Genomic DNA, 18,305 nt, shown 5'->3' on the forward strand with positions numbered 1-18,305 from the left:
GTTAATCAATAAAATGTTTATTTATTTCCCTGAAAAAAGATTTTCTTGAAATTTTCTTTTTCAAGATGATGAATGATGAAGCGAAAAGGACTTTCAAGTCTACTTTTCAAATGAATAGTTATTTACATTGTTGTCTATCAATACAAGAGTTATGAACAATTGGTTAAGATTAAGAATTTAAATTGTGTGAAGATTTTGATCAACTTTTATCGATGCAATTGATGGTAAATTGGAGTTAATTGATTCCATTGCAAGTTTAGATTAGAGTTTTGAATCACTATTGATATGATTGGCACAGAATTGCATGAAGTGCAAGACTCGAGATTTTAAGTTGAATTTTTCTTTCATTTTTTTGGTTCAATAAAAGTCAATCTTTGATGAACATGGAATCATTGACAGTTGATGAAACTTGTGGGTGCAATGAGCATAATACATTTAAAAAGATGAATCCATGATTCCATTGGTGAAGGAAGAGGAAGAGTAAACATTGGAACCAGTTTCATCATATTTTTGTTCATCAATCAGAAGATGATGGGAATGACTTTGTCAGCAATAACTACGTAAAAAGAGTATCAAAAATAAACATAATCATGTTGATGTTTTAATAAAAGTAACAGTATGGAATCAAATTAAGGCTGTTCTTCACGTCTCGCATTTGCTTTATTTGATGATGAAAATGATGTTGATGATGAGGATGATGGTTGTGATGATGATGATCAGGTTTGACTTGATGCTTTTTTATCCACGAGAAGAAGTGCAACGAAAAAAAGTTAATCCATTTAGAGGTGAAAATTGGTGAAATATTAAGGTGAAAATTTGCTTCCCTTCATTGACAATTAATCTTAACCAACAAATGGCTTTTCACTTTTACATCAACTCAAATGGAAAAGGTGTTTTGTTTTTATAAGGTAAGTTTCAAGATTAACTGGCTTCTGGTGATGATGGATTTTCAATGTAAGTCTAATTTTGTATTATTAGGTTTTGTTATTAACCAGTTATCGACGATTTTCATGGAAAAAAAACATGAACTTTTTTTTCGTTTTCTTTCTCATTACAATTCAGTTGCTGGACTTCCAGAGTTTCGCGATTTCCTAGAAGACCAACTTGTACCTGTGTAAGCTGAGCGTGCGGAACGACCAGAAGCACGAGAATAACCAGAAACTCTGTAAAAAAGTAAAAAAAATATTCATCAATTATCATGAAAAGAATAAAAAAAGCGAGAAAAAGGCGATTTTCAAGGAATGAGTTTCTCGACATTTGTTATGTTGAAGAGTTGAGTTTCCACTGAATTTTGATGGTTGAACATTTCATGAGATAATTATGTTTTCTTTTGCATTGAAGTTAAATGTTTAAATGTTGCTCTTAAGGTTAGGCAAGAATGGGCTTTAAATATTGTTAATTGATCGTTAAAACTAATCAACTTTGGTAACCAATTTTTGTTTGTCTTTTTGCTATATTGTGTCTATCAAAGTACTCAATGATGGATCAACTTTTCCTCTTCTTCCTGACAATTTACGTTAATAGTCTTTAGCTGTTTAAACGTAATTAGATGATGATGACGCTAAAAGTGTCAATAGTTTAAACTTAACTAACCAATTGGTTTACCTTGACGTAAGGATAATTCATTCATCTAATGGTGATGCTATTTATAACAAAAAGACTTAACAGTTGACACACAATCAAGGATGAGGCTTGGGCTTGTGGTGAAAGAAACGATCAGCTTAAGTTCATCTTTCAAATGTAAATCATTCAAATGATGCTTTAATCCTAAGTTTCATATTTTCTTATTCTAAACATTTGAACAGCAAAAGATGAACTTCATTATAAACACATTATCATTGTAACAAAGGTCAATAAGTTGAATAATGATTATTGACAATATTGATGATAATGTTTCAAAAATGAAGATCAAATAAGTCTAACTTGATTTACTGAATAAAGGTTATTCAAGAGATGTTGAGACGAAATTTGCATTTTGAAAAGAAATTAAATTTTCCAATTTGTCAATGGTATTAGTTTTGATAACGGATTTGGAGTGAAATTAATGACTTGAAAATGAGAGATTCATGATCTAAGATTAACATGCAGCTCAAGGTGATTGAAGATGATCAATTGTCGATTTCATTTGGAAATTCAGGCAAAAATAGATTTTCTTCAAGTCTCTCAATTTGCATCATTAATTGATTTGGAGCATTTCTATTGAGGACTTTTCTTCAACTGATTGACTTTGGATTAATAATAATCTCAATGAATTGAAACAATGAACAGCGAAATGATGTTTGACAGCAAAAGTGGACTTTTGTACTGTTTATAATGTATGTTAGTATGTGAATAGATGAGAATCGGAAATGATACGGAAAAACAGATGAAAGGAAAGGAAAGGGTTTCAGAAAAAAAGAAGAAGAAGAAAAAGAAACGATTATTATCATGAGAATAATGAAAATGCTTACATTGATCCAGTTGGATCCTTGTTTTCCAGCCAATCATGACTCGAATCTAAAGCTGTAACTGAAGGTGGCATTGCATTTTGACCGACAACGGTTCGTCCTCGGGTTGAATATCGATCACTGAATCGTGGACTTCGAGGTGGGTTAAGGGTTGAAGCACCATCAGGAGGAACTTGTTGACGGTTACATTTACCATTGGGAATGACACCGCCTAATCGACTGCCTGGTCCACCTCCATTGCGCTTGTAAGAGGCCAGTGAATCGACGTATTCACTGCTAACCATCAATCGAACAATAATTGGACAGAAGAATGAGAAAATTGTTAAAACATGAAAACACAAACAAGTCGAGTCATCAATATGAGAATAAGAAATTAAATTTCTTTTCATTGCAACAATTGATTGCTGCTCATCATCATTATCATTATGGACAAATCTTCAAAATCTTGATACATTTGGTAAGCATTATTGTCTAGTTAATTGTAAAACTGTTATTCATTGTTGAACAAAATTGTCTTTACAATTGTTTCCATTGTAATCAGTTTCTTGTCTTTTCTGGTTTCATTAGGTTTTGCTGGTATTTTACAAACTGCAAATTATTTCAACTTGTTAATGGTGACATTGACATTGGCCATGTAATCATCAACTGAACTATCAACAGACTAACCATCATTAATATTATCATTGCCATCAATGTTGATTCAATTCTTGTTGTTACTCTTTTCTTTCATTTACACATTAATGTATTGCAACTTCAAATGGATGAACATGAAGAAGAAGAAGAACAAAAAATGAACCTATTTTTTTCAACAGATTTACTAGCAACACATTGTAACACTGAACACCATCATGAACTTGAAGGAATCCAGCAGAGTTTTCAATGAGCCAAGACTACATGATAACGCCATCAGAACAGTTTGTTGGCCTTTCAAACCTTTTTCCCTGTTCGCTTTGTCCTAAACATTGTCAACAAATTAGCAAAGGAAATGTAATTTAATTTAATTGGATTAACCTTAGTTGATACATAATTTGTGAACCCATTTCAAATGATTTAACTATTAAATGCAACATTCAAATGTTAATTGAACTTTAAATTGATTTTTTCACTCTCACTGAAAAGACTCAGAAATTCAACTTTTACCTTTAGTTAATATTGAATTATAATTGTTGGTTATAAAATTGCTAGACTTTAAATTGTTAAAGGCTATAATTTGGTTTATAATTTTAGCTTTGCTCGTCAACTGGTAAAGATTGTCTGGTAACTGTTAGACTTTTCATTTCAACTTGAATGGTTTGCCTTTTTTTACCTTATTGATCTAAACTTGCAGCGACTAAAAGTAAGCTTATTTGGTACATGATAAGTTAATAATAACTGGATAACTTGAATGATCAAAATGATAACCTTTTGATTGATTAATGAACAACAAAGAGTGGAAGCTCATCATGTCAAAATTTACGCTAATTGTAGGTTTCAATTCATCTTTTCTGATGTTTTCATCGTCAACACTTTACAGTCCAAAATTACTCAACTTTGACAGAAGAATAAAGATTGAAATGTTCAATATTCAGATAAATTTTTACTAAATTTTTGTTAATTTTCTGTTGAAAGGTTCAAAGAGAACGGGAGAAAATTTTCGTCAAGTCTGACGATCTAAAAGTGAAATCTGAATATAAATGAATATAAAGGAAGGTGAAATTTTTTGTGTTCTTAAAAAGTTTGGTTGGAATCACTTTTGTTTCTGTTTTTCGCATCTTTCGGTACTTTGTTCAGTTCGATCATTACTTTATGTCTTCAGGTCGTGAAGATTGCGAGTCTAAATAACTTGACAATAAAGTGATTTATCCAAGACGGTCAAAGAACGAAACTTCGAAGTCTTATAAACTGTTCGCAATCAATTATAGACTATTGAGTGAAGCTTGTAAAAGCTGAAAGAGTTGCCAAGTTGATCAGAATAAATGGAAACTTTCATCAACATTTCATGTTATTGAGATAAATCTTGAACCATTGCAGAATCAATTTGAAAAGTGGAGAAGTAAACTTTTCAATGTTGAGTCTGAACAAGATTACTAAAGGATTGGAATAGAGGAAAAGAAGAGATTAATTTTGATTCTTAATCTGGTCGATGAGAAATTTTCCAGTCTAACAGTTATCAACCCTTGAACCAACATCACTGAACATGGCAACATAAAGTCTAAATTTCTCAAGTGGTTTAGTATATTATTGAAGGTGTAACTGAACATCAGTTGATGATGATAAGTAATAATGTAAAAGAGAAGACAAAAAGTGATGGAAAAACAAAAAAACTTGAAATGAAAAGGGAATGAAAGCGACATGAGGAAAATGATGTATTTTGATGAGTCCATAAAAGATTAATGATGAGAGGATTGAATGGAAATGGAGAGAAAAAGTGAAAATGAAAATTTTCGATTTTTTGTCCTTCGAAAGAGATTAATTGTCTTACCCTATTCCATCTCCCGTTGAATAGGTTGATGTACTGTGTCCATTAGGAAGTCCTCGGGTTCCATAAGGATTACTTATACATTTGGACATCAATGGATTTTTAATGCTGTACAATCGCTGTTGTTCCCATGCTTTATGTTCCTTGCGGAGTTTTCTGGATGAAAAAAGAGTCGAAAAAGATTTTGATGAAAAAACAAATTAACATGTTTAGCAATTAAATTACATTTCGATGGTTAAATGATAAATGAAAGTTGAAGACGAAAGGCTGAACCAAAGAAATCGAAAAGTGAAAAGTGCTTTTTTCCCTTTTCAATGTCATGGCATTTGTAATGATATTTTTGGGATTCTCCTGATTGTGTGTTTTATAGCATTTTAAACTTAATGATTGCCTTATGTTATTATACTCTAGCAATCATTATCAACCTAAAAGGCTAATGCTCTTCAACTGTCTTTAATCGATGGAAGGAGAAAAAATTGTCCAAAATTGATTAATTAACTTTTCCTCTGTACAACAATGGGTAATAAAACAATGGCAATAATCAACAATAAACAATGTTAAACTTTCAATGTTCAAGCTTGTTTAATGAAATGATTTACTCGACATTGGTCAATGAAAAGAAATTTTAATTAAGAGAAAAGTCAAATTTAACATTTTCATCTTTTGGAAACAATCAAAATTATTAACTTTTCTCAAAGGTTTGCATGAGTTAAATTTATTGTATAATCAAGATGGATAGTTTCAGTTGGTTTAATGCAAAGATTTCAAGTTCAGAAGGGAAAATTTGCTCTTTCAATGAACATTCAATGAAAGTTGCTGCAAATGCAAATCCAGTAAACTTAAACTAATACATTTAGAAGCTCAATGTGCAGAAATAGATTCACTGTAAATACAAACTGCAAAAGTAAATTATAACAAAATCAGTTTTCGATGCAATAATAACAATATTTGGAAATTTTCATCGCCGAACCGAGAACTACATATCTTTGTATCTCTGTATCTTGGTTAATATTGACTGATTAATACTATTTAATGCACTTATATCGAATTGGATCAACAATTCCTGTTGGATTCCCTTTATTCTCATTCTTACAATAATCTTAGAAAGTGTCTTTAAGTTTCGAAGGTTTGCAAATTCAAGTTTAGAACCAAAGTTGTCAACTAAATGATATTCAAACTGAACTGTTCTGTTATTTGCTTGTGCTGAAGGTAAAGTCAATTCATATTGCGAATGAACGTAAACTGAGATTGAAACTTTGAAGCTTTTATTCTTAACTCGAAATGGTCTTTGAATGTGCAAAGTTCAATTCACTTTGAAATGATTTCAATCTAAACTGATTTTACTTTTTCATCTCAAATTAAGATTCCTATCGAATGCTCGACAGTTTCAAAATGAAGCTCAATGAGACTAGAAACATGGACATTTTTATATTCATAATAACATGGAGTCTATTTAACTTTAGTAGTTGCTATAAAAAGTGAAGTAACAATACTTTTGAGATATTGAGTTATTCCTTGTGAACAATAAGTTTCAGTTGTTGTTGTTTCTGATGAAAGAAGAAAAAATTATTCAAAGAATCAAGATGAAAGTTATCATGATATGAACACAGTTTAACCTAGTTATTTGTGTTGCTTATTATCATCGGATCATAAGTATAATATATATATTTCGTCTTCCTTTATCCCATTTATTAAATGGATGCAATATGAAAAATAAACTTTCTTCAAGATTGGAACTTTCGGAGAGAAGAAAAGTTTGTCAAGATTGAAATTGGTTGAAACAATAATAGTAATAAATGGCACTTGTCATCTTTAGATCAATCTCAAGATCAATAAGTCAAGATAAATAAGGTTACACTGTTGGTCATCAGTAAACTTCAACTATTCAAAAACCATCTCAATAACCCAAAACAGTAACTATCACATCTCAAGATGAACTCAACAAAACTTGGAAAATCAAATATCATATTCTTGAATCTCGATAATTTATAACTTTTCAGCCTTTTTCAATCTTGTTCCTTGTTTTGATTCAATAGTTGAAACATTGAAAGGAGCAATTTTTCACCTCAAAAATGATATAATTTTACACTTTCATTTCAACCAACATTCAACTTGAACGCTTTCATACGATATTGTGTGTTACCAGATTTGGGTGAAGACAAAACAAAACAACATTTCAAGTTGCTTTTTAAATAACTTGGCCTAGTTTCTGGTTTTGTCTTGAAATGTTTTCGAAGAAAATTTTGATTCATTTGCCAGAGTTTTTCAAAGTTTGACTTACCTTTCTTTACATGATGAACATAGCAATGCAATGGCTAAAATTGTACCTAAAAAGATTACACTTGATAATGCGATAATTGCTATTTCAGTTGCACCCATGTGACTGATTTTTTCTTGCACTGTAACTCCCTGAATGCGTCTGATTTTAAATGAACGAAGATTATCGACAATTGAATGAGACTTTTCACGAAATGCTCTGTAAGAAGAAGAAGAGAAACGTAATTAGTTGAGTCATTATCTTGTAAAGTACATTGGCTTTTCCCAATTTTCAAGGTTTCATTCAATCCAATATGAATTAAAGTTATTAATTTTTTTCTACTTTTCTACTTTTCTTTCTCTTCATCACACATGATTAATGGATAATGATAATAAGATTTATGGATTGAATTGGGCGTTCAGAAGATATTTGTATGTCTCTTCTCTGTGAACATTATTATTCCCCAATAATGATTATAATTATGAGATTGACTCAATCCTAAGCTTTGAAAATGAAAAGAGGCCAAAATTGAGTGAATCATAAGCAGAAAATAAGAATCACTTTATTGACTAAAAATGGTAATAATCATCATCATTATCAACATATTGTCGTCATTCAATTCTCATAGTTTTTCGCCACTAATTTAGATCCGGTCAGATTGATTGTTCATTTTGATGAGAAGCAACAAAATAGATTAAATCAATTGATTTGCAATTAGCATCATTTTTGCCTCTCAATCCATAAAAGCGATTCAGTTATAATATTGGCTTCAATGGGAAATGTCCAGTTTTTTACTTAACCAAACTCTGACTACAACTTGAATTGGTTTATTTTGCATTATGTTTGTGTCAAGAAACGCTAATGTAACGTAAATTGCTTTGATCAATGAGGCTTTCATGATAAAATTCACTTTAAAGAAGTGACAAATATTGTTTAACCTGATATTATCATAAAAGGTTTTTGATCTGATGCAACACCAGGTTATTTGCATTATAACCAAAACTGGTAAAAACCTTTTTGTCAACAACTCATCGCTTTAATTTGCTTTAAAAAGGTTTTCTGCAAGTTGATTCAAACTCGATTTGGTCTAATAAACATTCAGAAGAAGAAATCATTTGTTATCAAATCAATCCAGGGTTTGGTTTATATTGGAATCAGATTTGTTTCTTTCAAACTTTGGTCAGGACTATTCGCTTACACAAAATGAGTTTTACTTTGATCGCCTTTTCAATTATTAGTATCTTATTAACATACGATTTTTTTCATTCTATCAGTTCTTTCTATTCTTAATTGTTTGCTTTTTACTGATTCATTCATTTCGAAGTGAGAAAAATTTGTTTAAAGAAAATTTCGACCAAAAAGCTCAACTCTCAATCTATTGACTGAAAGCAGAGTTGATTTGTAAAGCAATGTTTCAACCAGACTTTACTTACTCTAGAAGTGTATCTGTATCAACAATATCGTTTGTTTCAGGGTTAACAGCGTAAAGGAAAAGATCCGTTGAATGAGCTTCTTGAACTTCACCTTCCATGTGAGGTTCAAGTTTAGCCATTTTAACATTATATCCAGTCACATTGCTTAGGAATCCTAAAACTTCACCAGTTTTCCTTTCAACCATTATTGGCTCTGAATCGGCCACAAACAGGACCATCCGAGTTTCCGGTAAAACATAAACCTTTTAAGAGAAGAAGAAACATGTTGATTAGAATAGAAAAGAACAACCAGATTAGCATGGAAATCATGTAACAATGAATAACGAACCATGCAATATCCAACAATTGAGTTGATTAAACCCAAATATTGGTAGCAATAAAATGTTACATTAAGACATTAATATTAATATGAGCAGATTATTTAGTTATATTGAAATGAGTTGATATTTGTTTATCTCTAAATGAACAATAACAATAAAAGCTAAATGTATCACAATATTAATAATCAATATAAATGGAACCAGAATAATGATTGAAGTTCAGTTGATGTAATCTGTTCAGTTACGAGGATAAAGCAATCAATTATCAGCTTAAAAACTTAATCCTCATCCTTTGTTCATCCATAACTTGATCAACTTCATTCACTGTAATTTTGGGTAAATGTTGAACAAAAGTATAAAAGTGTAAACACGATAAAAAAAGGTTTTTTTGTTTCAACACCTAAATTTATTCATTACTTTTTACTCTGATATCATCATGAAGGGAGTGATGATATTAATAACAGGAAAGTGCGAAAAAGTTCAGTGATCTTTACTTTTGTTGAGCTTAAAATTAGTCTTTAGTGTAAATACTAGGACATTAGGAACAAAGTGGTTGCAAGATAATTTAGTGGAAAATTTTGGCCAAATAAAAGTGCAAAGTTTTACTCTTCAGGTTTAGTCCATTATTGTATCGACTGTTCATCATTGTCATCTATGTTTTCATCAACCTTTTCATCATTCCTCATGTTCCATGTTTCCCTATTTATCTCTAGATTTATCTCTTTAAATGGACCTTGAAGATGTTGATGAAGACAAGGGAAGACACAAGTTGCTTATTGTCAAGGTTAATCAATGGAATGACCGGACAGTTAAAGGTTGACTGGACATTGAATCTTTTTAAGGGAAAGAAACACAATAAAGTAATAAAGATCAACTCTTGGACAAGATTAGAGTAAACATAAACATTTATCCCTATTCTTGGTGTTGTCCCTTTTCTTTTGTTTCATTCATTGCTTCATGATAATCATGATAATCATTTGCAACCATCTTTTCTCATTTCTCTTTGTCTCTCATCTTTTTCCTTCCCTGTCTTTTTACTCCTAACCGTTAATGACCTTTTAATTGTAATCACTATTGTAATTAGGTAAATTACTGTTCTCACTTACTAAACACTGTTTCTCTGTTTGCTTTCTGTTGGTCGTCAGCAAGAAAACAAAATCAAGTTCAATGGATTCTCAGTGTTATAAATTAATCTACCTAATGTACCATTATTAATACTCTTTCTGTTTCTTCATGGTGTTTATCATTACAGTTCAATAATCTGCTGGTCTTCAATCAGATGCAACTTGAAGTCTCTAAATTTTCATCAACATTTAAAGTTTTTAGTCAATTCCAGATTCTGAAGAAATCATAAAACTCCAATCATTTGGTTCAACTTTAATGATCGCTTATTTTGCATACTTATTGTAACAAGAATCTGATAGTTTCTTGAATAGTTTATTCTGATGTAGTTTTATCATAAAGCTTCCATTGAGTAGTGAAAGGTTTTTCGATCTGAATTATCTTTATAAGTGAAGAGTTGATTGCTCGTCAACTCATCTCGATGACTCGAACTGACTTATCTGTAGAGTTCAGTTTTCAGCTTCGTTAGCTTAACATTTTTTATCTTAACTGATCTCAAAGTTGTTAGGTTGATCAACTTACAAAAACATTGGTAACAGCCGAGTTGCCCGTTTCACTTCCTTCCCTGTCTGTTGCTTTAACATCAAAGCCAAAGAGCTTTCCTCCTTCAAGAGCAAAGGAAACCATTGACCGGACAACTCCAGTAACAGGATCAATATAAAACTTGGAGGAAGCATCATCACCACGAGCCAATATCTCATAACGTATCGCCGAGTTGACTCCAGTGTCTGCATCAGTTGCCTGTAAAAAAGCGATTGAATGAATGGAACACAAAAAAAAGGTCAAGAGTAAGAAAAAAAAATGTTTTTGTTTGTCGTTTGTACATTTGTACCGATACTGTAAACACAATACTTTGACTCGTATTACAACTTGGCGAAGGAAAAAAACCATCAATTGTTTTTGACCCCTAATTTGATAATGGTTTTTACTTTTTTTTCTGCCCATCAAAGCCTTTTTTCTCTTCGTTCATCATCACCATGCTTTATATCATGTTTAGAGTAAAATGAGTAGATGATGAGGAAAGAGAGAGAGAGAAAAAAAAGATGCTCAATTTTACCAAAAACGATTCATCATTTTGTGACCAAAGTGATTCAACATTTTGCTGTCTTCAGCTTCGCCATCTTTCCATTATTCTTATTCTCATTGTTCACAATTGTGATTCACTGAATTGACTCTCTTGTCGCTTTGAACATCAACCAACCATGATGCCAAAACACTAACCGGAAAGTGACAATTATATGCTATGAACCATTGAGGAAAAGAATGAGATTCCTGAACAATTCATTAGTCGAAATTTCCATTTACATGATTCCAAGAGGAAGCAACTTGAAGCTCAAAGGTGACGATATCATTTGATAATTTAATGCAGGCAAAATGATGATCTTGATTAATATGAATAAATTGTAACATAATATGAGGTAAGGAAAAATAATATTCAATGATAACTTTTCATCTTATTGTAATAAAAATAAGGAAAAAAAGGTTAATCGTATTATCTGAATCTTAAAATAGACGAAAAAGGAATGGATTTCAATGTTTCATCATTTTACGATACAAATGTTGAGTGAAACAATAAAAGCATTTTTTTCTGTTCGATGTTCAATGGATGACGAAAATCAAAATTATTCAAGATCACCTTACATTATGATGAGGAATGATAATGAAAGGGATGAACGGAATGATGTAAGATGAAGAGGAGGAACTGGCATTTGATTATGGTTGAAGGATAATCAGGGAAGGACAATTTAAAGCTATTGACAAGGAAAACAAGTTAAACAAACGAAATGAAGGAAATCAAATGCAATTGGATTAATCATTATACACATTGGATGATAATCATTATGAGATCATTGGCCTGATGAGACAATGAAAACATGTTCATTTTTGGTTCAACAGGGAGGAAAGAAAGATGAGAATCTGTTCATCTGAGGAGGAAGATGACAAGGGATGCAAGATGAAAAAGATCAGTTCAGTTGTCGAGATTCACAGCAGTCAATCTCTCTTCATTGATAAACAAGCTCAACAAGAAGAGGAAAAAAGGCAAACTCTGTAATGATGAGGATGAAAAAGAGTGAAAAGAGGAGGAAAAAAAATGATGAGCAAGATGAAAGGGAAGACCAAAAACCATTGGAAACTCCTACGTTGTTACAATGTCATTGGCATTATTATCATAACTGTAACTATAAATTAATGAAGTAAACATTATTAATAAATTAAAACGGCAACGTTAAACACCTTGTCTGAGCAAAGATAATACGGAAAATGTTTGATTTACAGTTAAACTTTTGTCCTGAAAAATTTACATCAATCCATTTAATGACCTTTTAATTGTCAAATTTTGATGCAAATTCACTCTCGAGGGACAAACAATGAAACAAATGAGTTTTAAGAGCATCTCGTCCAGCCATTGCTTTCATCTCTGAGTTAAGTAATCAGTCGCCACAATGATGTCTCTTAGGCAGCAAACCTTATGCAAGGAAATGCAGTCCTTTCCCTTTGAAAAAGTCTCTATCTTAGCCTCTCAAGTCATTTTAAGTAATTCATGAATTTTTCAGCTTCAGAAAGAAAACTTCATTTTTCGATTGGAAAGATCCATCCTCAAAATTTATATTTCATTCCGTTCGACTTAAAGATTTATAAATTCGGATTAGGCATTTCATGAATCGATATCCAATTTCATTACTAAAGCAAACTGTAGCTACTGACAGTGGGATTGTAATATTTCAATTCATATCTTTTCAAAAGGTGCTGATTGACGTATCAGAAGTATTGTAGGCGAAATTCATCAATGGTAAAATCTGAGTCCAGCGAAGTTTCTTGACAATAATGACTCAACATTTGACAAATGGTTCGGTTCACTCTATTCATAATTTTATTGGTTTTTAGATGATAAGAGGTTTATCCTCATGTATCGTATTGCATTACTAAAGCTAACTTGATCGGAAGTATATCAATCCCTATCTTTTCAAACGGTGCTGATACTTCGACTTTATTTGAGAGAAATTTTCGATTTTATTTCCCTGAAAATCTTCAGAAGATCTGTTCAACAATTATTCATAGTGAAACAACGTCAATCTGTCCATTTCATGTTAAGATCGTTGACTTTACTGCAACTCATTACATCAAGTAAAGACTTAATTATCATCTATTAATAACTTTGTTCAATGAATTAACGTAAATTCATTTGAATTTTTGTTACGATTGATTGTTGATCTTGTTTCACTCAATTTCTTTCTTACAGTTTTCCATCTTTGATTAACTTTGATTAAATGCTGAGAAAAGTTTCTCATCTATTTCCAGGTCAAAAAACTCGAGAAAAACATCATCATTCATGTAACGTGAAAAAATGTTATTACTTGAAATGAAAATGTTGCTATTCAGCTGCAAGGCATTCCTTCCTCTTATTCATTGATGGTTTCAAAAACTATTTACATGTGAATATGATGATAAAATGATGCTATTTGACATTAAAAAATAATAAAATTGTAATCCTGTGAAGAGGCAACAAAAAATTAAGTTTAAATTTATCACCATAAATAAATAACATTTGAATATTGATTTAGGGGAAACACACATCTGTGAAAATGTGAAAGATTTCTGAACTTTTCCTTTACACTTCAATTAGGTAAACATGAAAATGTAAACTGATTGCAAATCATGACGCAAAACTCACAGGTTGAATAGCATCTTATCAGAATGCAATCAACTGTCACAATGCAAAATATCTCAATGATTAATGAACTTTCAGATGGAACTAGACATCAAGTTTAATGAGAGATTAAAAGATTAAAAATGAAAACAAGAAAAGCGGAAAATTCAGTGTCAAATGAATTCGAACTAAAAAGAGATAAAAAATGAACTTGAAAAAACAAACAAAACGAGCAAATCTGTTGATGAAATTTCCATTAAAATCGCAATTTAAATCCTCAGAGCGACCATTAAAGTGAAAAATCCTAATTTCAAATGCAAAATGATTCTTCAAACTCGCAACATTCAAGTTGAAAGACTTCGAGTAATGAACTCAAATATGAACAAGATGAATTTCAGTCTGAGAAGAAGTTGATTTTTAAGACAATCAAGTAAATCAAAATGATGAGTGTTGAATGGTTGTCAATGAAAAGTTCAATTTTTATCTCTATTCTTCCCTGCAATTGACTATCACTTTGATGGTAAAAAGAGTAAAAAATGATGACTTGCTTTTAAACATGTATTTTTAGATGAACCTTTTTTATGGTCAATTTCAAGTTCAATGTCAGCAGCAATATAAGCGATTCTGATGATGAACAACTTGTGATTTTGAACTCTTTTTTCAACATCATTTCCCTGTAATACAAATAAATAAATTGAACTCTTTTGCCATACATTTCATTCTTGTCGACAATCGTTAAACTAGACTTTCCATGTTCCATTAACATGCAGATTCAAAATTCAATATAGCTCAATCAATCAGAGCCAATGGACCACAGAATATTCATGATAAATCAAAAAATATGTTATCATTGATTTTGCTTCTTTTTTAGGTTCAAACTGGAGTTGAATGTAATCCAAAGATAAATAATAACGCTTCTAATAATCAACTGAATATAAAGTGAAATCTATTATTCTACAATCTTTGAATAGAATTTGGATTTTCCCACGAAAAAACATGGAATTTTTCTTGTCATTACATTTTATTCATCTCAATTCATTGTGTTGATATTTTGTAAACACAACTTTTCTTGCAGAACTTTTCGAATAAGAAAATGTAAACATTTCTTTTTTTTCGACTTTTCTTCAATATCTTTTTGATAATATTTTTCAACTTAAGTTATTAGTTGAATGGTGAATGAACAGAATTTCTTGAAATTCCATTCAATTGAAGAAAACAATTTTTTTCTTCTTTACTCATTAAACCTTTTCATGGATTATTAACCAATGCAAGTTGAAGGCAAATTAAATGGACATTGGCCTTTGGTCAGACTTGATTATCATTTTTAACTAATGTATACCTTGACATTCAAGACAGTGTTGAGCTATTTTTGTCCATTAATTTGATGGATGGACTTTGGTCAACATTTTTCTCTTTTCTTTCATTTTACCATATTTGTGTACAATTGTGCATAAAGGTGTGTTAATGTCCAATGGATTGAAATGAATCAAACTTTTGTCTCTAAAATGGTTGATAAATGTTGTCTTCAGTTCAATGAAATTCAACTTGAAAAATGAACATTCACTTTGAAAGGTTTAACCATTAATTTTGTTGCGGATTGAGTCAAAGTATTTGTTTTTGCATTTATTTTTAGTCTCTTCATTTGAAATGCTTTTTGCTATTTACCGTTAATTTGATTACTTGATAACCAAAGGCAGCTTCTAGTGGGATTGCGGCGACAGCGGGTTTACCTCGATTGGTGAAGATCGGTGAATTGTCGTTTTCATCGTCAACCGAAACTTGGACTAAAGTCTCATCGAAAGCAAGATGATAATCAAATGGATCGTTGAGGGTTGACTTAGACGGAGAAGAGGATTGGGATGAGCTTGGGATGGCTCTACCAGCTCGATGGTGTCCCAAGTTTTCGGCCTTGATTTTAATGTTGTACAAGTCACGAGATTCCCTGTCAAATGGACGAGTTACTCGGAGTAAACCAGTCTTTGGTTCGATGTCAAATAATCCGTCGTAATCAGTGCCTACTATAGCATAATGGACTGGTCGATGTGCCAGTTCGTCGGTCGAGTTGAGGTCAATCAGGTCTAGAGGTGACTTTTGATTTTCCATTACTGATATTTTGTACAATCTTTTGGGGAACAATCTGACTCCTTGACCAGTTCCAATGAGAATGTTAATCTAAGAGGGAAAAGAGAAAAATGTTTGGGGTTAAAAGAAATTCTTTTCAAGTTGGATTCAACTTTAATTGATTTAAATTAACTTTAATGATTAGCTGTGCTTCATCAATTTCAATGAGTAACATCATCTTTATCAAGCTCATAATGAGGCAAACTGTGAAAGTGATGAGCAAGGATAAAAAGATGGATGAAGAGGATTGAGGGAAGAGATCAGTGAACTTGAAATGAAAATGTCAAAATGAAGACAAAAGATGAGGCGAAATAATGAAAGGGAAAAATGGCAATTAAGCAATTATTTAAGCTGATTAACAAACAATGAAAAGTATAAAAAAAGATGAAACATTAAAATAAGATTAGGAAAATGAAAAGAGTTGAAAGATTAATTAATGCGCAAGTTGATCAGTCAAAGGATGCTGAAGGTTGAAACTGATTTAATACAATGAGATATAAAAAACTCTAGACTCTGAGTTTTCATGTTGAGGCAAAATTTCAAAGTCAAGGTTAATATTCATCTTAACATTTTTCCCTTCAACTTTTCAAGACCAATCTGATTAAGAAGTAAATTGAAAGGTTTAATGTTGAGGTGAGACTCTCCATGAAGCGATCAATTTTTGTCTCATTTTGCTTGCAGCCTTTTGATGGGACAAAGATCATTAATGATAAAAAACAAAAGAGGAAAAATAATTGTCTTCATTATCAAATAATGATTAGAGTGAAAATGTTTCCATTTGCAATGAAATAAGATTGAAGATGGTGAGAGGTCATTGAACATGATGAGGATGAGCAAAGTGTTCATGTTGTTGTTGATGTTGATGATGGTTAAGGTAAATAAACTAACAAGGAAAAGCTAAGCTCCTACTCAGTTAACTTAATTAAGATTAGGTATCAAATTGTCCCTATCAAGCAAGTAATGAAAAGAGATTTCTATTAACAGGCAAAATGAAAGAGAAAGAAATGAAAATAAAAAAAAGAGATTTCCTAATGCTTCAGTTCTGTAAACTCCCTGAAGGATAATGAATAGAGTTCATGTCTTGAGCCTTTCACCATCCAATGACGATCATTATTATGGTTAATCATCGATAGTTGAGTGTTAAATATTGAGATGGAAATCATGTTTACAGGGAAACATTGTCTAACAATTGATCAATTTTTTCAACTAATTTTGAATGTTGATGGAAATGCTTTTTTATATTGTTTTCAAGTATGGATTCGGTTTCATTGATTTTTGATATTTTTCTGCATCTTTTTCATTCTATTTGTTAACATGATTATTGAGGGATAAATTGCTTTATCCATTAAATTATCAGTTAAACAGTTTAATCTTTTGAGGTCAATTAATTTAGTCTAAATTAAAGTGCATCAATCTTTTCAACACTCAAACTGACAATGATAGGAGTCCGTTGAGATTGAGATTTAATTGCTTGTTAACAGTGGCTAAATTTTTCCCAATTAATCTTGACAAACACTGGAAATCCAAAAAATACAGATTTTTCATTCTTCTGGTTTAAGCCTAAAAATAGACTCAAAATAAAAGATATGATAATGAAAATATCTGGTCAATATGGATGTGCTTTCGCCAACTGATCAGTTCATGAATTAATGGGGAAAATTTAACAATCAAAGCTCAAGTTGTAAATCAATGCTTTTTTGCTCTAAGAAAAAATTCGATTGGAGTAAATTTTCGTTTTAAATTGAAAAAAGTGAACCTTCTCTAGTCACAGTCGAAGAGATATTTTGTTATCAATTTTAGATGAAAGTCTCGTAAATTGAAAGAATCAATAATTTAACTAATTCTGAGTTTTTTACATTTAAAATCAATAAATGCTTTTTGCTTTTTAAAATGTTGGCTTTACCTCTGCTGTATCAAACTTGGGAGGTTCACTGTCATCTTCAGCTTTAACCATTAAACTGTAATGGTTACGTTGAACACTGTCCAATGGTTTGGCCAATTTAACTCGGCCCGTTGATTCGTCAACGGTAAATGTATCAACTTGATTAGCATCTAATGATTGGAAAGAAAAGGGAATGAAAATTAGACAATGTTGAAAGAAGGGAAGAAAAGTGACATTGAAATGACAGGGTTACACAAGTTGACCACTTACTTAATAGACTATACTTGAAAGGTCCTTCACCAGCATTCAAATTAAAAACAGTGTCACCAACTTTGGCATTTTCAGCCACCTCAAGAGTGTAAATAGCTTTAGGGAAATCGGGAACAGCATCACGAGTATCAGCTACGGTAACCCAAAGTTTGGCTGTTGAACTCAATGATGGGTTTCCCTTGTCATAGGCAACAACCGTAATATTGTAAAATTGTTTATCCTCGAAATCCAATTTAGCCAATGTCCAAACAGTTCCGTCTGTGGTTGACAATTTTGACAAGTAACAGGATGGAATCAAGTGACCATTGGCCAAGTTTTGGGTCATGTTTTTTATCATTGTGTGTTT

The 18,305-nt window shown here is 31.4% G+C and overlaps 1 protein-coding gene across 1 annotated transcript in view; it reads right to left on the reverse strand.

Annotated features, from left to right (window-relative positions):
* Position 1: 1 nt before the first annotated feature.
* LOC107366361 (protocadherin Fat 3) overlaps positions 2–18,305 on the reverse strand; it is a 59,431-nt gene continuing 41,127 nt past the window's right edge. The window contains exons 18-26 of the mRNA XM_015933947.3: positions 17,960–18,217; positions 17,711–17,859; positions 15,352–15,858; positions 10,560–10,778; positions 8,596–8,837; positions 7,187–7,381; positions 4,909–5,061; positions 2,451–2,720; positions 2–1,163 (exon numbers count right to left, since the gene is read on the reverse strand). Of these exons, the coding sequence (XP_015789433.2) occupies positions 1,052–1,163; positions 2,451–2,720; positions 4,909–5,061; positions 7,187–7,381; positions 8,596–8,837; positions 10,560–10,778; positions 15,352–15,858; positions 17,711–17,859; positions 17,960–18,217 (2,105 nt within the window). The 3' untranslated portion in view covers positions 2–1,051. The remainder of the gene's footprint in view (positions 1,164–2,450; positions 2,721–4,908; positions 5,062–7,186; positions 7,382–8,595; positions 8,838–10,559; positions 10,779–15,351; positions 15,859–17,710; positions 17,860–17,959; positions 18,218–18,305) is intronic.

Source organism: Tetranychus urticae, chromosome 2, assembly GCF_039701765.1.
Source record: "Tetranychus urticae isolate SD_2017Ah chromosome 2, NJAU_TeUrti_SD_1.0, whole genome shotgun sequence".
NCBI lineage: Eukaryota > Metazoa > Arthropoda > Arachnida > Trombidiformes > Tetranychidae > Tetranychus > Tetranychus urticae.